Source organism: Ostrinia nubilalis, chromosome 20, assembly GCF_963855985.1.
Source record: "Ostrinia nubilalis chromosome 20, ilOstNubi1.1, whole genome shotgun sequence".
NCBI lineage: Eukaryota > Metazoa > Arthropoda > Insecta > Lepidoptera > Crambidae > Ostrinia > Ostrinia nubilalis.
In genome coordinates this window covers 12,903,421-12,929,339 of record NC_087107.1, presented here as the reverse complement: position 1 = coordinate 12,929,339, position 25,919 = coordinate 12,903,421, and the positions used below count along the sequence as shown (strand labels likewise).

General features: G+C 37.2%; 1 protein-coding gene across 1 annotated transcript in view; it reads left to right on the top strand.

The window, feature by feature from the left end:
- The first annotated feature begins 780 nt into the window (after positions 1 to 780).
- Positions 781 to 25,919, top strand: part of LOC135081693 (protein masquerade) — a 39,505-nt gene continuing 14,366 nt past the window's right edge. The window contains exon 1 of the mRNA XM_063976483.1: positions 781 to 950. Within this exon, the coding sequence (XP_063832553.1) occupies positions 863 to 950 (88 nt within the window). The 5' untranslated portion in view covers positions 781 to 862. The remainder of the gene's footprint in view (positions 951 to 25,919) is intronic.

Below are 25,919 nucleotides of genomic sequence, written 5' to 3'. Positions count from 1 at the left end.
ACGCCGGCAGCCGCCGTTAAATGGCGATAATTTGACCAAAGATTAACTTACAACTCAACGCAGATGTCAAAAAATAATTTGGTATAAATCCCTTTGATTTATTTACATTTCAATCAAGGCTTTTACTCAATACTCAATCGTTTATTGCATAACCACATTAGCATTCACATTAGGTCTTACAATTTAGGCAGTAACTTTTAACTTTCGTACTTTAGTTAAGGTATCGATTCTAAATTCAGTTATCATATTTAAATTAAATAAAATCATAAAGGTAGCAGGAAGGCGCTAGACGCAGGCCGCTACCAACCGGGCAACATGGAAAGCATTGGGGGAGGCCTATGTTCAGCAGTGGACGTCCTGTGGCTGAGATGATGATAATGATGAATTAAATTAAAAATGGAGCCTTATTGCTTGTTTCCTCTGTTTCAGTTGCAATTAGGTATTTTTACGCCTAAATGGGGTGCCTCGTACGTCTGACATCAGTGTAATCTCGACGTTCTCGAATATTATGGTTATATAGGTACTAATGAGGGAACGCTAGAAAAGCTGTCATATTAAATAGGTATGTATTAACGTTAAGCCTTGGTTGGTGCAGCCTCAGCGCAGCAGTGGTAGTCATAAATCGTAATAGGTATCTAGATGGAAATAACATATAAGACCATTTTGCGAAACTGCTACAAAATAATTTTAAGACTGTCCTGCGCATCTGCGTTTTATTCTTTGGCTCGTTAGGCACACGCAAGCACACTCCTTTCTTTCTCCGAGACAGTTGAGAACCGCGCGAGTCGGCGAGCGGTCGCGCCATGCGAGACAGACAGTGACAGTCAGTGACAGCAGTGACAGTTGACAGTTACAGTGCACCATGACAGTGACGGTGGTTCTGGCGTTCCTGGCGCTCGCGGCGCCAATTGCCAGCCAGGATGAGTCGTTCGCGAGCTCGCTTCTCTCTGGTAACTTTCTCTTGGAGATGGGTCTGGTTTTTAGGTTTAAACTAAGCTGTGCTGATTTTGGCAGTGCTGGTATTTATTGTAACGGGGTACACATGCCCTGATCGATGGAAATGATAGTTATTTATCAAAAGTTTCGTAAAGTTTACAGATCAAGTACAGGTAGGTAGACCAAGTAAGTTCTTAATTGTATGCCTGTCAGTTGACTGGTAGAGTTTTCCTAAGACCGTTAAGCATTTATTTAAAACAGCTAAAAAGTAAAAATCTATTAAATCATTAATAGTATAGAGATAGGTACAGTCAAGTACAGTCATACGCCAGTAACAAGTCCGCTACATTATTTGTAGAATACGCATACAATATGTGGAAACCAGGCCACCAACCGTCAACCACGTCAACAAACGCAGACGAGTTTACGGTTCAACTTGTTATTATACCTCAACTAGTTATTAATAGTGGCTACCAGGCCATACAATGGTCGGTTTCTAGTGTCCAACAACTGCACCCAGGTGGGGTAGCTACGTGCCGCCGGACCGAGAAAGTTGTTACAAAAATAGTCTTTTCATTAGATATTTTCAATGGAGTTTTCCCCATTTCATTTCAGTTTGACCGCTGCTAATTGTGTAAAACAAAAAAACCTCTTCATTTTAATTCTAGCACGTTACATAATAGTTAACTGTAGTTTCTACAACGTCGAGGAATTTTTTAAAACATTTATGGCTCCAAACCAAAAAAATAATTACCGTTCGCTCTGGAAGTCGGATCTTCTTACGACTAATAATGATGAAGCATCAAAGAGGGCAAAATAAACATAAATACTTTTAAGTGATTACAAACTTCTTTATACCTCTTGCAAACCTCTATGTCCCATAACCTATCGCGACTTGCAGAAATCGCTGAGTTTGTTCCGGCGTTTCTTCTCAGCACTTGCCATATGTTTGTCTCGAAGCGCTGGTAGGGCCCAAAAGATAAGGAGACATGTAAAGTGCCCCATAAGGGCTAACTTTTCTTTTTTATTATTTTCTATAATAATTTTGACGTTCATAAGTGCCACTTGTGGTCTAAACTGAATAAATACTTTTGATTTTGATTTTGATTTTGATTTCGAACTCTTGACCCCACAGCTTTTTAGGTAAGAATTAAGCATAATGGCTAAAATATACTGGTGACAAGCCAATCGTTATTGTTTGAAACTGTCGCATTGTTTGGACAAATCACTTATTTATTCTGTAATTTGTTATTAATAATAAGTAAATCTCAAACGTGACGGAAATTAAGATAATAAAGTGTTTTGTTTGTACGTAACTCAAAAGTAAAGTACCTAATGTGACACTGCCAACGATCAGATTTGCAATAAACTATTTAATAGTTTATATTTAATTACAATGTTAATAAAAATAATTATTTTAAATTGTATTATTTATATTGCTAACTACATCGTCGTTACGTGAGTTATTGTTACGAACTTAAAGTTCTTTATCACAAAACATTGACAACACGTTTTATTTTATTTTATTGAAAACTAGCGGCCGCCTACGACTTCGTGCGCGTAGACCCCGTTTTACCCCCTTAGGGGTTGAATTTTGAAAAATCCCGTCTTAGTGAGCACCTACATTCTAAAAAGGAACCCCCATGCAAAATTTGAGACTCCTAGCATTTGTAGTTTCTGAAATTTCGTGATCAGTGAGTGAGTCAGTGACCTTTCGCTTTTATATCGATAGACTAGCGGCCGCCCGCGACTTCGTACGCGTGGTACCCGTTTTACCCCCTTAGGGGTGGAGTTTCGTAAAATCCTTTCTTAGCGGATGCCTACGTCATAACATCTACCTGCATGCCAAATTTCAGCCCGATCCGTCCAGTGGTTTGGGCTGTGCGTTGATAGATCACTATGTCAGTCACCTTTGATTGAGAGTAAAGTCACACTTGATTAATACGAGTATTTATATGCAATATAAAGATATTATTTACCTTTATGGTTAGAAATTGAAATGTAAGTAATCGAGCCGCTCTTCTAAGGTTACGCTGAAGTTGTTAACTGATATTACCACTTTCGTTGGCTACAAAAAGTTTATACGAGTAGTAGGTATTAAAGGAACGACGTTCTTAACTTTTTTTACATTAATACGATTGCAACTTTAAAAAATCTCTTAATCAAAGGAGGTCACAGACTAAGTAGACGTCTAAAACGCAGAATATGGTCTAGATTTGGCAATAAATACGCGTAACTTTAATAGTACTATCATATTTGATTTGTTAACTGTAATAATTACTATCACATCTTTATTTAATTGTCGAATAATGTAGTTTTATATCTTTTTTCATAGAAATAATAGTTAAATATGTCATCTTTGTCTCTGCCATAGAAAAGACTTCAACGCGTCAGCTACCATATTCGTATTATTTTTTATGAATATCGAATGAGTGAACTAAAATGTAACAATCATTATTCTTAAATCTGTCTTATTAATAACTTTTAATAGTTATTTAAGTATTATCGGTTTAATAATGTTGTTAATGTAGCTAAAAGTTGTGGTTAAAGATATTTATTTTTTTTTCTCAAAAAGATTACAATGCAATCACTTACAGAGAAACATTAATTTGTCTTAATAATAATAAACAATACAAAAACGATTTAGCGTAGCAGTTCTATTAAAAGTGATTTTTTTTTTTTTTTTAAGTTGATTTAATAGTAATAATATTTTTACGCGTTTATTTTAATACGAATTCCCGTTCAACACTAAATCAAAATGCCATGTCACTTATGATGAGTTTAAGTATTAAGATCGCCAAGATAAGCGGAAGGACCTTCACCTAGTACGTAGACCTTGGGTATGTGGGGCGTTGACTCGTGGCCTAGTGAGGGCTATGGCCGGACCCATTGCCCGAGTTTGTTATAATAGGCTGTTGTTGGCGTTGCTTCTAGTTTGGTGCTATGCATCAACTTAATATAGGTGTTCAAGAACAAGTTCATCATTGCACTTTAATAAAGCACAAAGATTCAGAACTTATTCTTAAAAATATTCTTAAAACGATTGTGACTCTCGAAAACAGTTTAGCTGACTTTATGAAAGCAGAAGGTTATAAAACAGGATCATAGAGATTCAGATAATTATTTAACCACTTATCAACGAAATATTCTTATTAATTATTATGTATATTAACCGAAATAATTTCCACTCTTAACTAAGATAACAATAAAAACTATACGAAGGAAATACAAACACATTTAATAGAAAATATACGTGGGTCAATATTGAAATTGGGCGTATTCGGTTGATTCCCCTGGCACTTTTTAAAACTTAAGAGTTTAAACTTTTACTAACAAAAGGCTAAATATCACACCATTGTAAACATATTTCACAAATAGGCATCACTGTCACATGTTTAGATAAAAAGATATATGACTTTAAAATTTTGGTGCCAGGGGAATCAATATAAGATGCCAGGGGAATCAAAATAAAACATTTTGTATAGAATAATCGTTTATTTTAATTAAATTTATGAGACTTTTGGTTTCATTTTATATTATCATTAATCTTATAAGTAGTATTATAAAAAAAAAACAATATCTCTCTCTAGGAAATCAATCAACTGTAACAAATCAACATAATTATTTAGATAATTTGATAGTTTTTAGAAACTATCAAATTATTCTAACGTAAACAAATTCTAACACAAGTCAATATTGTAGGCGGTATTGTATGCATAAAATTATAACACCCTTTTATGCGGCGTATGAATCTAAAAAAATAAATGAATATGATTTGCAAATGGACAAACAATAAATTATTTTTTTTTATATTCATCAGTAGAATCCGAGTCTTCCCCGCCATAGAGAGCAGACGTTACTACTTTACACATAGAATCGGAAATTAAGATTTTATTTTACTGAAGGCACATTAATCCAGAAGCTATCATCAGATGGAATATGATTATCCGATTGAATGCTTTGAATTTCAGTTGCAGCTAGCCCATAATTTGGGTTCGAAGTAGAAAGTTTATCGAAGTAATTTTCTTTTACAGTGTTGTTTGATTTCGCGGTTTCAGATGTACCAGTGCTGTGCACATTTGAACTTTTGATATTATAAAAATCTATATGGTCAACATATAGATTGCTCAACATATAGATGAGGACAATGAATTGGTTCTTCCGATCATTTTTCTAAATGACAGCTAAGACGTCTCATGGCGAGGACTTCGGGAGTTTTATTGATCCATATCACCTGATGAACATCCATGGTGCCCCGGAATTCTCTTAAATCAGAGGGAATTAACAGATCCTTCTCCAACATACCAGATTTTTTAACCTCCACTATCGTAACTCCCGGATTTATCTTTAAGATAGTTGATAAGGACATCAATGTCTGGAATGTCATTGCCTTCAGCGACGATTCGATCTGCTATTCTTTTCAATACTTCGCTCACGCCATCGGGAGCTCCTTTGCCGTGTCCTTTCTCCGAGTAATTCCAGATTACACGCCGTAAACTTGCATAATCCTAGTGAAGCTTACCCATCACGTAAACCTATAATCATAAAATGAGAGTATGATAATGTAAGGAAGCTTTGATTCCCCTGGTATTTTGCCAGGGGAATCAATGCCAGGGGAGTCAAGAAAAGTGAATCTTCTTTCGATTTTGTTTAAATGGATTGATTTTTGCCAACGATTATTATAAAAACAATTAACAGTCCTATATACCCTACTGTTAATCCTAGTAAAGAAATTCTTAATCATCAAAAAAGATTTTTTAAAGTGGCCAAGGTAATCAATGATCTAGTGAAACAAAGCCAGGGGAATCACATTCTTACCTTCGTAAATCCGGCTTGGAAACGTCAAGACGTGCGACCTCTCCTCGTGATGTTCAGAGCGCGACTAAAGCCACTTGCCGATATGCACGCCTTCTCCGTAGACATTTATAATAGCAAGGCAGGTGGCATTTAGTGACGCGCCAAGGGAATCAATCGTTGCGCTCGGACAAACACAAAATATTTTTTAAATAAAAAAGAGTGATTGGCACAGACTTTGTGTATTTATTAAATCATTAAACAACTCACCCTTTAACTCTTAAATTACAAAAAAATTTAAATTTATGACTATAGATAGGTAAATTATTAATGGTTTGTTCAAAAAATTACAAAGGGACAGCCCAGGGGAATCAAATATCAAGGCTTCGAAGATTTTTTTCAGATGTTTTAAGCTAAAATAAACACCGTTTTTGTTGTGCCCCATTTAATTTAAACATGAGAGTAACAGAAAAAAAATATCTTACATTAAAATTTAAACGTTATGGGTAGTTTTTTCCCCCGGACAGTGTTTTTTTTTGCTTTCAAGATTGACATACGTATTTGTACTCGTATGCAAAACCCTGATATACGAGCGTGTCAGTATAATTAAAATTTAATATTTACATATCCATTTTACCTGACTTTTACGCTTTTGAAGATGAATGTATCAGAGCGAAACATTGGGTCTAATTTTGTATTATAATGTTTGTTAGAATGTTTAAAAAGCGGAAAATGCTCATTAGTCGAGTCATCTACTGGACTAGGTCAGAAACAAAAGTAGATTTAAATAAAAAACTGTAGGTGGAGCATATTCTGAACTTAGTTACTTGTTTGAATAGTGTGACTGGTACTACCGTTCTATTCATAAATAAGTTAATGAATAAATGGCTATCACGCAATAATTTTATACGAATTTTATATTTTGTATGCAATCTAGGGATTGCAAATATTCGATAGATTTCTATTTCGAATATTCGAATATTTTTTCAGTGATATTCGAATATTATTCGAATATTCGAATACTTTAAAAAAAAATAAAAAGTACTTAAATTATCAATGTTTTATTGCTGGTTTTATTGTTTTAGGAACTATATTTTAACTATTTAACAATATAGTTTTTAAAACAGTTAAAAAATTCTCATCATCATCATAATTTCAGCCATAGAACGTCCACTGCTGAACATAGGCCTCTCCCAATGATTTCCACAATGACTGCTTGGCAGCGGCCTGTATCCAGCGCCTTCCCGCTACCTATATGAGGTATTCGGTCCACCTTTGTGGGTGGACGTCTCACGCTGCGCTTTTTGGTACGTGGCCTCCACTCCAGAACCTTGCTGCCCCATCGGCCATCATTTCAGCGTACTATGTGATCTGCCCATTGCCATTTCAGCTTGCTAATCCGTCGGGCTATGTCAGCGACTTTAGTTCGTTTACGGATCTCCTCATTTCTGATTCTGTCTCGTAAAGAAACCCTGAGCATAGCCCTCCCCATAGCACGCTGTGCAATTTTGAATTTTTTTATAAGACCTATTGTAAGAGGCCACGTTTCCGAGCCGTGTGCCATCACTGGTAGAGGTAACACACACTGATTGAAGAATTTCGTCTTTAGGCACTGAGGTATTTTGGACGAAAAGATGTTGTATAGTTTCCCGAACGCTGCCCAGCCGAGTTGGATTCGACGATGTACCCTTTTCTCGAAATTTAATCTACCTAGCCGAATCGTTTGTCAGAGAGGAAGACATACTTGTCAACAGTCTCGAGAATCGAGCTCTAACCGAAACATGGACGTTGGACCTAAGCTTCGTTTTGTCCACGTACATCCGAAGGCCTGCCTGTTGAGAGACTCGATTAAGGTCTTCGAGCATTGTGCCAAGGTCTTCAAGCGATTCTGCCATGATCACAATATCGTCAGCAAACCGAAGCTGAGTGATGTATTCGCTATTGAAAGGTAATTATGCCTAATCCTTTCCATTCAAGGAGCTTGAAAGCGTCTGCCAATGCAGCGGTCAACGGTTTCGGAGATATAACATCTCTCTGCCTCACGCCTCGCTGCAGAGGAATCGCTCTCGTGCTCTGCTCCTGTACTCGGCTCGACATGGTAGCGTTTTTGTACAGGCATTTCAGCATCTCGATATACCGATAGTCAATACGGCACCGCTGAAGAGACTGCAGCACTGCATAAGTATCGATCGAATCAAAGGCCTTCTCAATTCTCATAGTCCAAGAAAAGCATCACCACGCTTCTATTCCATACCTCTGGCGTTGTTCTTTAGAGTAAGACGGGACGAGTTTCGGTGTTCCACCCGCGTTCAGAAGCTCCCAGGTTATTCCGTCATCACCCGGTGCCTTGTTGTTCTTTAGCTGTTTGAGAGCCTTCCTAATCTCGTATAGGCTGATATACGGGATGTCTTTGGTATAGTGTCGCGTTAACCTAGCACTTGCATCTGTTTCTGAGTTATTAACAGGTTTGGAGGTATGCAGCTGTCCATAAATCTTTTCGATCTCACCCAGAACCTCGGCTTTTGTTGACATTACCGTCCGCCGTCTTCAGCATCGTTAGCTGACTTTGCTCAATAAAGTTGTCTCTTTCAGGTAATTTGGAACCTTGCTTTCGCAAGACAACTTATTGTTCACCAATGAAGTCGGAAGCATCAATGACTAGTTCTTTTAGTTGGTGATATGTATTTGATGTCTCCAACCACATTTGCAAACACTAAGTTGTCTTCGTTCTATCTTTTCTGTTAATTTTTGTAATATTCGAATATTCGAATACGTGTTAATTTACTATTCGAATATTAAATTTGGAATCTAAATTCGAATATTCGAATATTCGAATATTCGATTGCAACCTCTAATGCAATCCCATAAATCCCGGGATCAGTCAACTATAATCTCGAAATTTTCGGGACCAAATATGTATCGTCCGGGATCTCGGGATCCCGAATCTCGGGATCAAATCCTCTAAGCATATCTCATTATTGTATGAAAGACTAAGGCTGAGTTGTACCATCTAACTTTGACCGTAACTTTGAAGATAACCGGTGTTTTTTGTATGGATTTTGACAGATTTTGGACGTTTGTCAAAGTTAAAGTAAGATACGGGACTATTCCCACCTCTCGTTCCCACCACTGCAACTCCTGTGTAGCCAGGATCTACAGCTTGACCGCCACAAAAACCCAACCAATGAAGGTCAAGTTTGTCCCGGGGGAAAGTTAAACTGTCATTAGACCCGCAACGAAATTATATTAAAGTAAGATAGAGCCTAATTGTTTGTAGAGCAGTAGGTACTTATTATTATTCTGTGGTAGAGCTATTAAAATGATTATCATGGTCAAGCTAACTATTTACGCGTGGGAGTGGTGGACGAATACCGCTATGTGTAAAGGTACAAGATTCGTCAGGTTTTCATTTTCAGTTTCTAAACACGTCATATTTAAGTATGCGACAAAAATATGTAGGTATCTGAATCTGCCCATCGCGTATTATATACGATTACATACACGTCTTTTAATACCGCATCATATAGCTTATTGGGTTGAACTCTATATTTATTAACTACACAGACATCGGACAACAGTCTTTATTACTAGGTATTATAAATGAAGCATCTCAAATTCAGTCACTTTTCCATGACCTCATATCTTGCTTGGCCAAAGTTTCTAAAGCAGTTGTTCTTAACCTTTAAGTTACGAGGGACCATTTTACCAAATTTCTGTCTTTTCAGGGACCACTTCTTTTTTTTCAAAATCCTATGAAAGAGGCGTTCGATTTCTCGCCCACTGTGCGCAGTTTGCGTTGTGTTGACTCGACTCATCACGTCACGTCACTTGTTTATTACGATATCTTCGTGGACCACTTGGAATGCCTCCAGGGACCACCAATGGTCCGCGGACCACCGGTTATGAACCACTGGTCTAAAGTATTAGATAATGAAGAAGTAAAACGTGGCTAGGAATTATAATATTTTGCTTGATTTTTTTCCCATGTTTTAGTTTAAGGAGCGTTCGTTTCTTGTAGTAGCAAGTAGGCAGTGCTAGCGCATAATTATTTTATGACTGGTCCACTTCAAGTTAACAAAAGTTCTCTCAAGTCTTGGTCAAAGCAATGTTTGTTCCATTCCAAACAGAAGCTAAGCTAAGCCGATGCGTGGTGCTAGAACCCGTAACGGGACACCGTTAGGCGCCCCGGTATACCACCATATGCGGCGATCGCCGTTGCCACCCAACGTACAAATAAACGTTCGTGCGAGCAAATACTGGAAATAGATTATCAAATCGATCTGAGATCATCGTAAAGATATTATTATATTGTTTTCAATCCGACTAGAAACCTAAAGATAAAGAAACTAAAGTATTTATTAGGCCCTTTATAGGACACTTTATATGACCCAAATATAGCTTTCCCTAACACCACTTCAAGACAACAAATGGGCTGGTGTTGAGAAAAAGAAACTCAGTCACCTTTTTCAGACACTTTTTCCATTAAAAGAGACAGAAGATGACACGTTCGTTCATTCGTTTCAGCCAAATGACGTCCACTGCTGGACAAAGGCCTCCCCCAAGGTTTTCCACAATGAACGGTCCTGCGCTGCCCGCATCCTGGGCTCTTCCCGCGACCTTTACCAGATGTCGGTCGGTAGGAGGCCTGCCTACGTCTTCCAGCCCGTGGTCGCCACGAATTTTTCTGCCCCAACGGCCATCGTCCATATACAGCATCACGAACTAGATATCTACCAAAATTGTGTCTTATCCACGATTTACAAACTGCAAATCACTGTAATCAACCGAGTTTGGAACATTACCAGATCAAACAACAAAATTGAGTGCTATGCACTTTCATCAAACATTAAACCAACAATAGCACATGAGCACAGTCAATTGTAATTTTGACAGCAAAAAGTGGCAAATAACAGCTTGGACATAACAATAATGACATATCACATACATATTACTTGTTAGCGAGCGTGCATTATAGTCTATATTATTTGCTAAAAAAAATGCTTTTCGCATGTAACTCCTAACTAATAATAATGTACGACTGCTATTTTCCGTTTAGTATTTTATCATTGTATTTATTAGAAGAGTTCGATAACCTTCATGTTTGATTGATTCCTTTTTAAACGTCGGTATTTAAGACTTTTTTTTTTTTAGAATCCGTGTTATAATAAAGAAAAGAATTTACTTAACGTTAATAGATTGTTATTTTTAAGCTGTCATATTTTTCACAGGTAGTTCTGTTGGTTTAAAAGTTCTCGTCTTCAATAAATTTCATCAGCACCATCATCAGATCATTTATCATCTGAGTAAGTCCCTCCCTAGTTTACCAGAGGCGGTTATATCATCGATTTCATTGCATTTTTCCATTATATTCACACGCTTAGTAACTATACATTCATTTATTCTACAGCAGCAAGTTAACCATTCGCTCTTACTATTATTTAAAAATCATACCCAAGGCAGGCAATTTGAAAACTAGTCGCGCTTTCCTATTCGCAAAAGTTTGTAATAAATTAATTACAAACAGAGTTACAGTCAACATACATCATGAGAACGCTTCTCCGGCCGGTGGCAGGACTTTCTCCAGAGCCCCCCCCCCCCCCCCCCCTAATTGCCCCTCCCCCTCTCAGACTGCGCACACGCACTGATTGCGCGACATTGACTCTGATAGAGTTGGATAATCCGTAATAGCCACCGTAATATAGTCATTATTTTGTTTTTCTTTTATTGCACATGTTGTAAAGTTGTTGTGTTGTGATAACGGCTGAGTTTGCTGCGAACCTTTTATTGGAGGTGGTCTTGTTAGAAAATTGTATCTTACGTTGAATGAATAAAAGTCACTTATTCTTAACAGGCTATAGATCACTATTATTCATCATCATCATCATCATTTCAGCCAAAGCAGGACGTACACAGCAGTAGATACTGATAATTTAATTTAATTTACTTTACTTTACTGCTCTACATTTAACTTTAATCTTATCATAAGTCCTATAGAACTCATCGTACATTAAATTCGTCTATTGTTTCGTTTCTATTTTATTTGCTTCATTTCGCATTACTTAGAATAGTATTTAATTAATTTTATCACTAAATTCGCCAAACTTCCAGTACTTACCTAAACAAGAAAACATTTGTAGTACAAAAAGCTAATGAAAACGGACTACAATTTAACTAATTTTACATTGTATCAATAAAGTAAAGTAAAACATTGTAACGTCATTAAACTTACAATATAAAGAGGGCAGCCGTCGGCGATCGCGATCAATGGAGGCAACCGTCTGTTCGAGTGAAATGTCACCGCGAATGACTCACTCCCATGTCGGCTGTCGGCTGTCGGCTGTAGGCTTTCTATTTGAGGACTAGGTGATGAATTAAATATTTTGACTGATTGCGTGTGATTCGATTGATGTTAATTGGCTGTCGTCGAACTGTTCATTGAGGCAAAATGAAGGACAAGCCGACAACTATATGTACATATTGAAACATACTAGACTACTAGTATTATTAGAAAACAGACTGGATGTCAAGGTAGAGACTATGATCTACACAGTAGGGATGTTATGGATATCGTAGTTTCGGTTATGGATACGGTTACGGATATAGGAATAATATTATACCGGTTTCGGTTACGGATATCTGTGCTTTAGAATGCAATTTGCAATAGTTGTCCAACACGATTCATTCATGGCCGCACACTACATCGAATAAAAAGTAATGAAAAAATAAAAATTGATACTAGATGGCATTATAAAGGTAAATCAGGCTGTTATTCCTTTACATATATTGCTACACAAAAAACAATTTAAACTGTCTACATCCGAAACTATCCAAACTTTTGAATCGGTTACGGTTACGGTTTTGGATATATTTTTATTTCGGATATCCGAAAGTTTCGGTTACGGTTACGGATATCCATAATATCCCTGCTACACAGTATCTATCTACCAAGTATGTCTTAAATTTATTTAGAATCGATTAGTCGATCGAGATCGATGTATGGCTGTGCCTTTTTGTCAGAGGGGCACAAGCAGTTATCTGTCCACTTATGTATCTCTCTCTGTATTTATCTATGTCTTAGTTATTTAATTTTTAGCGTTAAGAGTCGCAACTCAAACTAATTTGAAAATTATAAATAACTTGAAAAAATCGAACTGCCTAAGGCGAGAATTGAACCCACGACCTTCTGCTTGCCTGCTTGTAAACCTTTCTTTCAAATAAAACGTTTTCTATTTTATTTTTGTTTAAGTTTGTTTAAGCAATAATTTAGATATTTTTCTTACACACATTGAATACAATTTTCACAAGTTTTTATTGTTCCAAAATACTGGACTGTCCTATCGATGACATTGACAGTGGGGCGCCACCGTCAATACTGGATCGCTGGTTCCGATTTTTGCCATGTTGGAAACCATATAGTTGAACGATGGTAGCGCCCCCCTGTCATTGAGTTTGGTGGGACAGTTCAGCGTGGGTCATCTATACTTGTAAGTTCCGGCAAATGCGTTGTCAATTACTCGTCAAAATTGATGTGTTGTGTCATTGATTTAATTATATCCTTGTAAATATGATAATAATTAAGTGTTGTGCTATTTTAATTTGAATAATTTCGTGCCGAATAATTTCTAACGATACTAATGAAACGAGTTATAACTTAATTTAAACTTTATTTATGTTCAATCAAACTATAATGATTAGTTGCTTGACGGACACTACCAATTAAGTTGTACTTTTTAAGACATGTAACGCGGGTTTCCGATAGAAGTTATGTGTCACTTATACCTACTCGTACTTTGCATTTAAACATTTCTCAAATATAGGTTACCATACACCACTTTAGTACAATACAATACAATACAAATAATTTATTGAATTTAAAACATACATTAACATTTACACTTGTATACCTTAACTAATACAGAAACAAAAAACAAACGGTGAACATTTTTGCTGACTACCGTCAACACCGACAATATCACTCGTACGTCCATTCAACGGAGCAGCAGTCGGGCGTCATAGAAAAACGAGCGTTAATAGTAGGACTTAGGTAGCGCCGCGATAAGCTTTATCGCATCATTTTATCCATTTTACGCGATTATCCCATACGTTTGTCGTCAAAAATCACCGTAAAATTCATAAAACTCTAAGCATTTATTCGCTTTGCTACTAGGACATTATTTTTTACGAATTCCCAGTTGCCCCCTGTGGGGACGATGCCTGTGGGGGCGACTGGAATAACCCCAAAGCACTCTTTTACACGGCCCGGTATTAGATATCGATAAGATTTATCACGGCGCGCATCCTATCCGTCCCGGCAGGACAATATATCGGCCGGTGCTGAAAAGTGATTGATTAAACTGAATTCTTTAACAGAGTCAACCCTAATTTCAACATCACCCTACAGCCAATAGGGGTGGAGCAGTAAAAAAATTTTTTGCAAAAACGGGAAATATTAATCAATCTATTTTTACGCGTACGAAGTCACGGGCTGAAAGACGTAGCGTGGGCAGGCCTCCTACTAGGTGGACCGACGATCTGGTAAAGGTCGCGGGAAGAGCCTGGATGCGGGCAGCGCAGGACCGTGCATTGTGGAAAACCTTGGAGAAGGCCTTTGTCCAGCAGTGGACGTCATTTGGCTGAAACGAACGAACGAAGTCACGGGCACAGCTAGTCTTTAAATATGACAAGCAAATTAGCATAGAGTCACTCTTGCAGTGTAATCGCTCGCAAACTGCGGAATGTCCGAGCGTGAGGCGATTCTGAAGCGCCCGCGCAGCGCGGTGAAACTTCACGGCGTGCCTGAAAGTGAATTAATCCACACGAATGTTCTAGATGCTTCTAGAAATTACAAGCATTAGCATTTCGTATAAGCCAACATTTGAATCCCAAAATTATTGCCACTAAAAAGTTTTAATTACACTTTGCTTTAATTATTCATTATTTATGTTATTTGCCGCGGCTTCACCCGCGTGATATTTAGTTTGTCACAGATCGTCATAAATTATAGCCTATAATGTTATTCTTGGTTATAAACAATAATACTGTAATGTGTTGCATCAAAATCCGTTCAGTAGTTTTTGCGTGAAAGAGTAACAAACATCCAAAATGTTCAACCAAACTTTCGCATTTATAATAATATTAGTAGGACTTTGGACATTAATTTCGTTGCCACGTGACGCAAAGATATTTCATGTAAATGTTGCATGTATAGATACTTTAAATGTATATTTCAAGTAATTATTTAACTGAAACTGCTTGTTCTTCCGTAAAAACTACATACGAGTTGTGCTTTTATCGGTGTTTAAAAATAAATAAACATCTTCTATAATGCATGAGCGGAACTAAATATTTTTTACGAATTGAATATTTCTAAACAAAACCGTTTTTAACATAAAGGCGGAAATAATTAAAGTAATAACGTTTGTGTTTACCGCTTTTTGCCCGCGCTTCCTACTCTATGTGTGAACGCTACACTTGGCACGACGCTATAACAATGCGGCTTCATATAAATTAAATCAGGTGTAAATTAACAATGATTATTAAAGGTTTTGTCAAGGCAATTACGAATGCATATTTCTTCTAGTAAGATGTTAATCATAATTAGAATAATTGAAAACACATGTAGTAGAATATTACAAGTACTTTTGCGAAAGGCATGAGTAGTTTAATAATAATTTAATGAATGAGTGACATAAATCACTTTTAATTTTAATTGGAAATAATGATGTAATCTGTAATAAATATATCAGTGGTCTAAAGCGTTGATGTCTTTTTCAACCAAAGGACAGTTGTGATTTTATTAATTATATTTCTTTCAAAATACACTTATTTTAGCGTGATAAAAGTGCAAAAATATAAATAATAATAATTTTACTATATTTTGTGTTTATGGTACAAAATACAATAGCGTTATCGTCCAAAACATTCGCAGACAATCCCTAAATAGATATGCCTTTTTTAATTCGTAGAATATAATTTACGGGACTATTCCCACCTCTCGTTCCCACCACTGCAATTCCTGTGTAGCCAGGATCTACAGCTTGACCGCAATTAAAACCCAACCAATGAAGGAGAATATAATATTAGAATAGAATTAGAATATAAGGTAAACGGCTACTAGTTCGTGATAGTACGTAAGTTCGTAAGTTTTTTTTCTAGCTCAAATAATAAGCAAATGGAATATTATTTATAAAAATTCTTCATTACTACAAAAACTCTATTATTTAAGCTATCTAAAAAACCAAGTACCAACATTGTGGCGCCAAAAATGAGAGCTATACGAAGCTTCAAACTCTCAGAGAGCCAAAAACAGCCGTGCGGCGTGCAAAGGTTGCTCTCATCGTAAGGTTAGCGCTCCAACTTCTTAAGCTTATAAAAAGGCGAAGGAACGTCCATTTAAATAAAACTTGTAATAGTGGTTTCATGTGTTCCTTGACAATTGATTTGGCTTAGAAAAAAGTTATATGAATACGTAGAATTCCTTTAAAATTGCGATTAATTGACTCACGAAATAGCGTACATATTATTTTTCGGGTGTCCCCTATTTCGTGACACTACCGATTCAAGGATATTATGGATAACATTTTGATGCTTGGTTTTTAAATAATTATTTATGATAATTTAAATGTAAGTTATGAAACAAATAATGCATTTATTTAAGTTTCTCATGACCTAAATTCGGTATATGTTTCGTTCACTAGAATTTATATGACACGAGTTTGAAGTTCACATTTATATGACCAATTTTAAGATAAATTAGCTTAAGTAGTACCAGCATAATTTTGGTTTTATTTCGATTTGTTTTATTAATCTTTGTTTATTTGTATTGTATATGGGATAGATAATAGTTAATTGACACATTTTGACAATAATCCATGAATTTTACTTGGGGAATTTGGAATAATCAGTATCACGAAACAAGGAACCGTATTATTGTTACTTTTTTCCAAGTTCGTGATATATAAATGTATGGTGTTAGGTACTTTTATGACACATACCATGAAAGAAATCGATATATTTTTTAGTTTTTAATACTTACCTACCTAAGAAATTAATTAATTACTTACTTTTTATTATGAGTCATTGGCGTATCTGTGGTTATTTTCAGGGGGGGGGGGGCTACCCTCACTTGAAACAGCTCCAGGGGTGGGATTATGGGGAGAAGGGGGGGGGGGGGTTACAAATCAAAATTTTATGGGTACGAAGGGAGGGGGGTGTAAGTCCCACATTTCTAATGGTTATATAAATATTTTCACCTATCGCTAGAAATAACAAATCGAAATTTTATGGGTACGAAGGGGGGGGGGGGGGTTAAGGTCCCCCCCCCCCCTACATTTCTAATGGTTATATAAATATTTTCACATATTGTTAGAAATAACAAATCAAAATATTATACTAGACGCATTATTTCAGGTAAGTAATATAGTCAATTTCACATTATTATTTTATTCAAAATTTTTATTATAGTTTTTAAATTTATTAAACCCTCAATCATTATTAAAATATCCTAACTGGATGCATAAAACCTTATCCCGAAATAGGGGACATGAGTTCACGAACTTAGAAACAGAGCAAAATTTTGTCACGAAACAGGATCCAAACAAGAGGTCCGCAGAACAATTAATATAAAAAAAAGTTCAAACTATATAACTATAAATTATGTATTAACTTACTGTCAAAAGACCAAAGTTTAGCATAAAAAAGCTTTCATACTGATATCATGCTTGGTTATTTTTAAATAAAATGTTGAAGTCGTAAGAGCCTTAATATACCGAAGTAGGGGGCACTTACCTTAATATGTGAATTTTATGTGTTGTAAAATAAACATAATCTAGTATGTTATATTTACTCGTATAATTGCAACAGTCTGCGCGGGGGCACGTCGGCCCACGTGGTGGATCATAGCTACTTTCGCGCGGTCAACGACCACGAGAAAGCCTGATAGTCGCCGACAGAACAACCGGCACGGGTGGAGTAGGCTCAGTAGCTATTATAAGAATAATAAGAATAAGAATAAGAATGTCTTTATTCAGCATAATTATCATTTAGCAAGAGTAAGTACATAAAAAATAACATAAAAACATAACAGACAATAAATAAAAACATATGCTGAATAGGCGCCTGCTCAGCAAAAATCGCGACATGACACAAACGTCATGCCGAGAAGCTGGTTTTCAGCGGGAACCAATTCGTGATGAGGGTTGCGCGCCCTTCTGGTCGAGACCTGTGGCCGAGACGGTTTAATCAGACAGAGTCAGACAGGTTAAAGGCAAGCTACAATCTGGTGACACAGTCCCTGTCTCATCTGTGACACAGTGAGCCAGGTCGGTCTACTGGCCATAAGGGCGCGCAGTTAGTTGACAATTTGTAAGTACTAATAGCACAGAATAATAATAAGTACTACGTACAGAAGGTTTACTTCGCGAAGGTATTTAAAAAATGTATGCTCAATTTCATTATAGATGACCCACGCTGAACTGTCCCACCAAACTCAATGACAGGGGGGCGCTACCATCGTTCAACTATATGGTTTCCAACATGGCAAAAATCTGAACCAGCGATCCGGTATTGACGGTGGCGCCCCACTGTCAATGTCATCGACAGGACAGTCCAGTATTTTGGAACTATAACAATAATTATGGTGTAAATAAAATTTAGCTTGTCTCAAAAGTCAAGCACCATTTTGTTGACAAACGTCAGTGATCGGTACTGCGCCGAAGCCATAGGGCTGACTTCGGTAAAATGATGTGTGACGTGAGGTGCCAAACTGCAGCAAATGGCGGAGGAAATGCATGATTAAGCATGAATTATCATGAATAATATTAACCACTTATTTACCTCTCAGTGTCTTCAGGAAACTTAAAAAAGTACATTCTGTTTTTTTTTTATTATTTAGGCAGTTAAATACTGCACAGTATTTAGTACACCATTTTCTTTATTTTTTTCCATCATACACAAGTGCGTGAGTCAATGTTCGCTCGTATGTGAGGCCTTGTCGAATAGTATCCTGTAGTGGGCCATCGTGCGTGTTTTGTTTTCGATGTAAACTCGCGGAGATGAACAGACCTGGTACTATTAGTTCGTTTGTTTCCGCCAAATGACGTCCACGGTTGGACAATGGCCTCCCCCAAGGCCAAGTGCTATTATCACTAAAAAACTCATAAAACTCTTTTATTTATGCCAGTAGGCTTTTAAAAAGCACTTTTACACGTCCCAGTATTAACCCTACCACTGCTTCGGGACAATAAATGGGCCAGTGCTGAGAAGAAGCAGCGCAAGAAACCACTCACAAACTATTCACGATTTCTCAGAAACTGTAACACCTACAAACTTGAAATGCGGCAGGTAGGTTCCTTAGTTGTAGGGTCTATACATCTGCTAAGAACGGATTTTACAAAACTCCAACCCTAAGAGGGGAAAACGGGGATTGGAAGATTTCACGCGTACGAAATCGCGGACGGCCGAAAGAAATTATCGACTTTGATTTATTTGTTTATGGTGTCACCCAAAGGAGCCTAAATCGACCCCGCAGTCAATTGTGATCTCCAAAGGCTCCTTGGGATGAAGTGACCTAGATTTTTTTCAATGTAGACAGGCAGTCCACGAAGTATGTGATAATTTTGCCATAATGTAATATTAATCTTGTGTATAAAATTTGAGATAAAAAAACATAAAGAAGAATATCTTTATGGGTCCAAAAATATCTATGGTGTATTCGTAAATAGATTTTTTACCAATGGATTCAAACTTCCTGGTATAACAGATGCTATTTTATGGTTTTACATTCAGATTACAAAAACAAGAACAGTAGGGTTTTTAAAAAAGAACACAGAAACAGCGCGTATCAGAACACTATACTCGTAGCTCCGTGTCTAGCTAAAGAATTAGCGCTTAGCAAGCATGTAGAGGCGTGGTATGATTAATTTCCCTGCGATTGGACAGCTCACTCTACTGTCTGACAAATTGTAAGGAAATGTCACGCTACACCGCACTCTTGCCGGCTTTGTCTGCAGTCAATCGCGATACAGGTCCGCGTGAAATAGTACAGAAGTACTAATAAGTACACGGCACTTAATTAGTCTGATTAGGTTAAGTCGACTTGTCGGCAAAATTGGACATGTACTAATTAATTGACTTATTGGAACAAAAGACGCGTTTGGCGCCTGTCAACTGTTGCATGCATGCGGGGCATGTCAGCTGCATCAGTAAATCACTCACTAGAATACGCTACATGCACATTATCGTAGTTAAGTTATTATTAACAGCTACAATATCATTTATACGCCCGCTGCAAGTTTCTGTAACTGCGCCCATGAAAAATGTGTAACACATTTTTAGTCAGGCAGGTCTTTTCCGCGCCTACAGGCCTAAGATGTACGCCGTGATAAGCTTTTATCATGCCATTTTATTGATTTTACGCGATAAGCCCATATATTTGTCATCTAAAATCATCGATAAAATTTTGTCACAGCGCGCATCCTAGTCCGGCTGGGCTAGTGGGTTGGTTGGGCTGGGTTACCCCTAGTAAGGCATTGTACACTAGTCTTCGAATACGTCTTAAAATGTCCAGACAGTGCCAAGTTAACTGTACTCATTGATTGCACTCTCACCAAGAAGTGATCTTTATTTCTGTGTCGATTGTGCTTTGATTCTATAATCTGCCTAGCTAAAACCGTCTGTCTGGTTTATAGACCTCAGGCTTTTAGCTAGAAAGGTCGCAATGTAAATATAAATTCGCCTCGCATAATCCAACCGAGATATTATCGTGTTGAATCACGACTTTTATGACGCATAAATTTCTTCTTTCAGATATTATTTCTGTTATTAAATGGTTGTAAAACTGAAAGTTTGTATTTTACATTGCATATGGTAATCGTTTTAAAATAACTACACGCCAATTATACAAATTACTTACATTCAATAAACATGGACGAGTATATTTGCATACACACATGCACACTCACTTGATATTATTATACAAAACATAAACTCTAATGAACCTAACCTAGTATCTCTAGTTAAAATTAACATAATTATAATATTACGGATATAAGATTAAGCACATAATTAAGACGGATTGTTAAAATAATTGTGTTAAGCTAAAACTCGTTCGTTCGTTCGTTCGTTTCAGCCGAAAGACGTCCACTGCTGGACAAAGGCCTCCCCCAAGGATTTCCACAAAGACCGGTCCTGCGCCGCTTGCATCCAGGTACCTCCCGCGCCCTTCACCAGATCGTCGGTCCACCTAGTGGGAGGCCTGCCCACGCTACGTCTTCCAGCTCGTTCCAGCAGCTAAGCTAAAACTAAGGTCTTTAATTTGATTTTAAGTCTAAAGTTACCAACTTTTCTTTAAATGAACGTTAGAGGGTATCCACCCGTATTCAGAAACGATACTTGGGTACTTCTCATTTACACTCAAATTTGATGGTCACACAATAATAGTTTATAAACGGTATAAGTTAGAACAATAACTTTGAAATCAGATGATAAAATATCTATTTAGCTACATACAAAATAAATTTTATCGTAATAGAAGCAAAAATAATACGAAAAAATCACATGAAACGATAAAAAACGGGGTCATTTTTCGCGTTCTCATCGTGTCACACCTTCGGTTACGCTGAAACATTTGGTTACTGCATTCACAATTTTCATTCAATTTGTGTGTAGCACATACTAAAATCATCGTAATTAAATATACTTTCCACACAATAGTCAAAAAAATATCTTCTTATAATTATTTCGAATTGAGAAAGCGAAATACGTTGGTCACACGATTTTAGGTACCTAAAATTTTGAGTAATAATACAAGATTGCCGTTAAACCGAACACCAGCAACCAATCACAGCATTCTATTCCGTTAACGTCCGTCGCGCTCCGGCCATTGGGGAGGTAAGATAGGCCGATCGTCGCTCCGCAAAAAAAATACGTAACTTTTTGTGATTATCCATAGACATACCGTCGCTTGCTTGAACAATATTTTCTACCTCTAAAATTTAAAGAATTTAATTGAAACTTAGACCATTGAAAACTTAACATGTTGGACTTATTTGTGTAGTATTCGACTTGAACCGTTAAATTCAAATTTAAGGATAATGCATAAAAAACTAAAATTTTCGTCACCTTCGTGGCATCACCTTCGTGGTGTTTTATACACGAAGGTGATTTTAGGCCACGAAAGTGATTTCTTGCTTTGGTTTATTTTAAAATTTTATTTATTTTTTTCACCAAATTAAACTACATAGTGAATATAGTATCAGTCATACCTTTACATAGTGAAATAAATAAATAAATAAAAATATAGTAACTGGTGTTTATGTTTTTACAATATATTTTAATAACTAATAAATTATACGTGGTAAGTAGAGTTCAGTACATCAATAAAAAAATAAGTGTCTCGTGTTTTTGTTGTCTGTCTGTCTGTATGACTGTATGTATGTCTGTATATATGTGACTGTGTATCTGTTTGTAAGATAAATTTAATCTGAAGTTTGAGTTAAAAGTTGTACAACAAAAATACGAGGCTCTCTGGCCTCAATAAAAAATAATGTTTTGTTGAGGGACTGATAAATCAGTTAGAGTTCTTTTTTACTGAGGTACTGATAATCCTTTTTTTGCTTCTTTAGCATTTTAGAATGCCACCAGTATCATCCTTAAAACCAATTGCGTAGAATCTTGTAACTTAGTAGGTGACGTTATCGGTAAAATTTTATCTTGTATTTAAGTAGGTACCAATTTATATTATGTTATTGCAATTTATCTATGAAAATAAGACAAAATATATGTTTTATAAACACTTAAGAGACATTTACAGTAGTAAAGTTTGAAAAAAATATTGCTGTGAAGTACAGAATCACTTTCGTGGCATCAAAAAATTCAAAACGTTAAAGCTTCCAAACGAGACTCACTATTTGACTGATTTACTGAGAATACACTCTTCACATCAAGCGCTACATTTTTTGTTTACAAAAAGTTGAAATAAGTTAGAAATAAAATTTGCCACGAAGGTGACGATGAGAACCGTGGCGATGAGAAATACCCACTTGCTTTTGTGAAGCAGCAAATCGAACGCAGCAAATAGATTAAGTTTAAATACGTTGTAAATATTGATTGTCTTGTAGACTTGTAGTGTATGTCTTGTTGGTTGTCCTATTAAATAAATAAAATAAAATAGCTTACCATAACCGGGTCAGGCTACTAGTAGCTTACACGCTCCTTCTAAACCTTAGTTTTCTAGCACCTGTAGGTAGCACACAAGCTCCTTCGAAGCCCAGCCTTTAGCTAAGTACTCGTACTAGTAGTACTTATTCTGAGTTTTTAGTTACTTGTCTAGTTTCCTCTAACCGGGCCACTCACAGCACCTGTAGGCAGCACATACGCTCCTTCGAAGCCCAGCCTTTAGCTAAGTACTCGTACTAGTACTTATTCTGAGTTTTTAGTTACTTGTCTAGTTTCCTCTAACCGGGCCACTCACAGCACCTGTAGGCAGCACACACGCTCCTTCGAAGCCCAGCCTTTAGCTAAGTACTCGTACTAGTACTTATTCTGAGTTTTTAGTTACTTGTCTAGTTTCCTTTAACCGGGCCACTCACAGCACCTGTAGGCAGCTACACGCTCTTTTTAAGCCTTAGCCTTTGGCACAGTATAAAATACGCTTTAAGTTAGTTTCCTAGCTTCCGGGTCAGGCTACTAGTAGCTTACACGCTCCTTCTAAACCTTAGTTTTCTAGCTTCCTCTAACCGGGCCACTCACAAAAAAATGCACCTGTAGGCAGCACACGCTCCTGCGCAGCCTTTAGCCTTCAGTCTAGTGCGCGCACTTTCGTTTTCGGCGCGATTTCTCCTACTCCGTGTTAGGTCATCGGTAACGGTACCGCGGCGCGAGCGCAAGCCGGTTTGTAGTATTGGACATGTCAAATTTACAAAGCGAAATAGTTTAGGTTTTGGTGTGAATGAACGTTTTTTTGAGCTTCATAATCGGGCAATGAAATGTGGTGTTTTGAGGCGATAGTGTGTTAATTTAAGACAAATTGAAATTATAATTAATGAAGGCTGTATAGGTAAGGATCTGAGTAGGATAAAGTTAAGGAAAGTCAATTGCTTAATTTGTAAAACAGTGACGTTGCAACTTATTACTAAGGTACATTTTACAAGCAGCATTTAATAAGGGTTTGTATAAAAAACACTCATTCTTAATTTTCAAGCTTGTCAAAGTGATATAGTGGCCTAATGCAATTAAATGTACCTAATTGTTTCTTTATTCTACAATTTAGTTTTATTCTGAGCAACTTTTTAGTACTTATTGCTGGAGGTACTTAGTTTTTATTTTGAGCAACTTACAAATTCTTTAGTACGTTGTAAAAGGTACTTAGTTTTTGCTAACAATGGCTGTATTCAAGACAAAACACCGCCACATCTCCCAATGGCGGCGGCTTCTGTTTTCCTTTCGTTTGTTCCGGATCTGTGTCAGTGAGGAGGCAGGGAGGAGGGAGTAACGGCACTCTTTAGATCTCGGAGGAATGCCGCCCAGCGCAGGGATGCTAGTGATAGATCGACTGTTTCATTGAAGGTCACTAGCTATGTAGTTTTAGAATTCATTTAGTTCTCAAAAATGCACTGGACCGCAAAGAAGAAAAGGGTGGGATAAAAAATCTTCAATATCTTCAAAGTACCTGACCTAGCTTTATGAAACAAAACATCGATAGTGGAAGTATCAATTAATGTAAGGGACATTTTGGCCAAAATGAGTTATATATACCAACGCATTCAGAATTTTCGGCTCTATCGATTGGTATACTTGAAATGTTGATATCTTTAAAAAAATGTCCCTTACCTTAAACATTTTTAGTCGTCTGAATACGACTTTTGGGGAAACAAATGATTTAAAGGACGTAAATTCCTTTTAATAATACAATTCAGCCCTTACCCTAAACTGTTGGTTTTAACTTTTGAACTCATTGAACCTTACTTCATTTAAAACTTTTTGATTTATTATAATTAGGCCCTTACGTTAATATGCATATAGGATATCAATTACTTTTTTTGGTGGTGATATGCATTTAATGCCTCCCACTCCTACTACACTTATGAACACTAAGTTGTCTTGTTTCTATCTTTTTTCTGTTAATTTTTACGCAGTTGGGTTTTTGACCGAGGGGCTGAAGGCTCTTCAGAAGCTGTTCAATTCCGTCATCCTCGAAGGAAAAACGCCTACGGTATGGCACAGAAGTGTGGTGACACTCTTCTTCAAAAAAGGCGACAAAACCTTGTTGAAGAATTATAGACCCATCTCACTTCCGAGCCATGTCTACAAGCTGTTTTCGAGAGTCATTACGAATCGTCTTGCTCGTAAGCTCGATGACTTCCAGCCTCTCAATCTCTCAATCGCTTTAGTACACCACATACATACGCCACGGCAGATTATACAGAAGACCGAGGAGTATAGTCAGTCACTTTGTCTGGCGTTTGTGGACTATGAGAAAGCTTCGATCGAGACCTGGGCAGTACCTACTACAGTTTCTCCAACGGTGTCAAATTGACTACCTATAATTATCGATACATCGAAATGTTGAAAGGCTTGTACGAAAACGCCACAATGTCGTTCCGTCTCCAGGATCAAGACTCGAAACCAGTTGCAGCAGCAGACAGGGGGAACTGAAAACTCCGAAACTGTTTCTGGACTGGAACGGATTCGGCATAAATATCAACGGTGAGTAAATAACCCACCTTCGATTCGCAAACGATATCATAGCCATGGCTGAGACCGTGGAAGATCTAGGCACAATGCACAATGGCCTGAGTCGAGCCTCTCAACAAGGGGGTCTTAAAATGAAACATGGACAAGACAAAATCATGTCAAATGTCCGTGTTGCACCCACTCCTCTAAAGGTTGGATACTCTACACTCGGCAGTTGTTGACACTTATATATACCTAGTACAAACAGTCCAGTTAGGCTGGTTATAGTGTCACGCGGACCGTCCAGTGCGGATCCGCTTCACACAGCCGATCTGTAAACTTCGAGGAAGCGTTTTAGAGTAATGCGGTCCGCAGGAATCGCTCGCTCCCTATCAGTTCATACAGATTGGCTGTGCGGAGCGATCCGCACTGACGGTCTGCGTGACACTAAAACCAGCCTTAGGTAGGTCTAACTTCGAGGAAGAGGTCAATCGTCGAATCCAACTCGGCTGGCAACG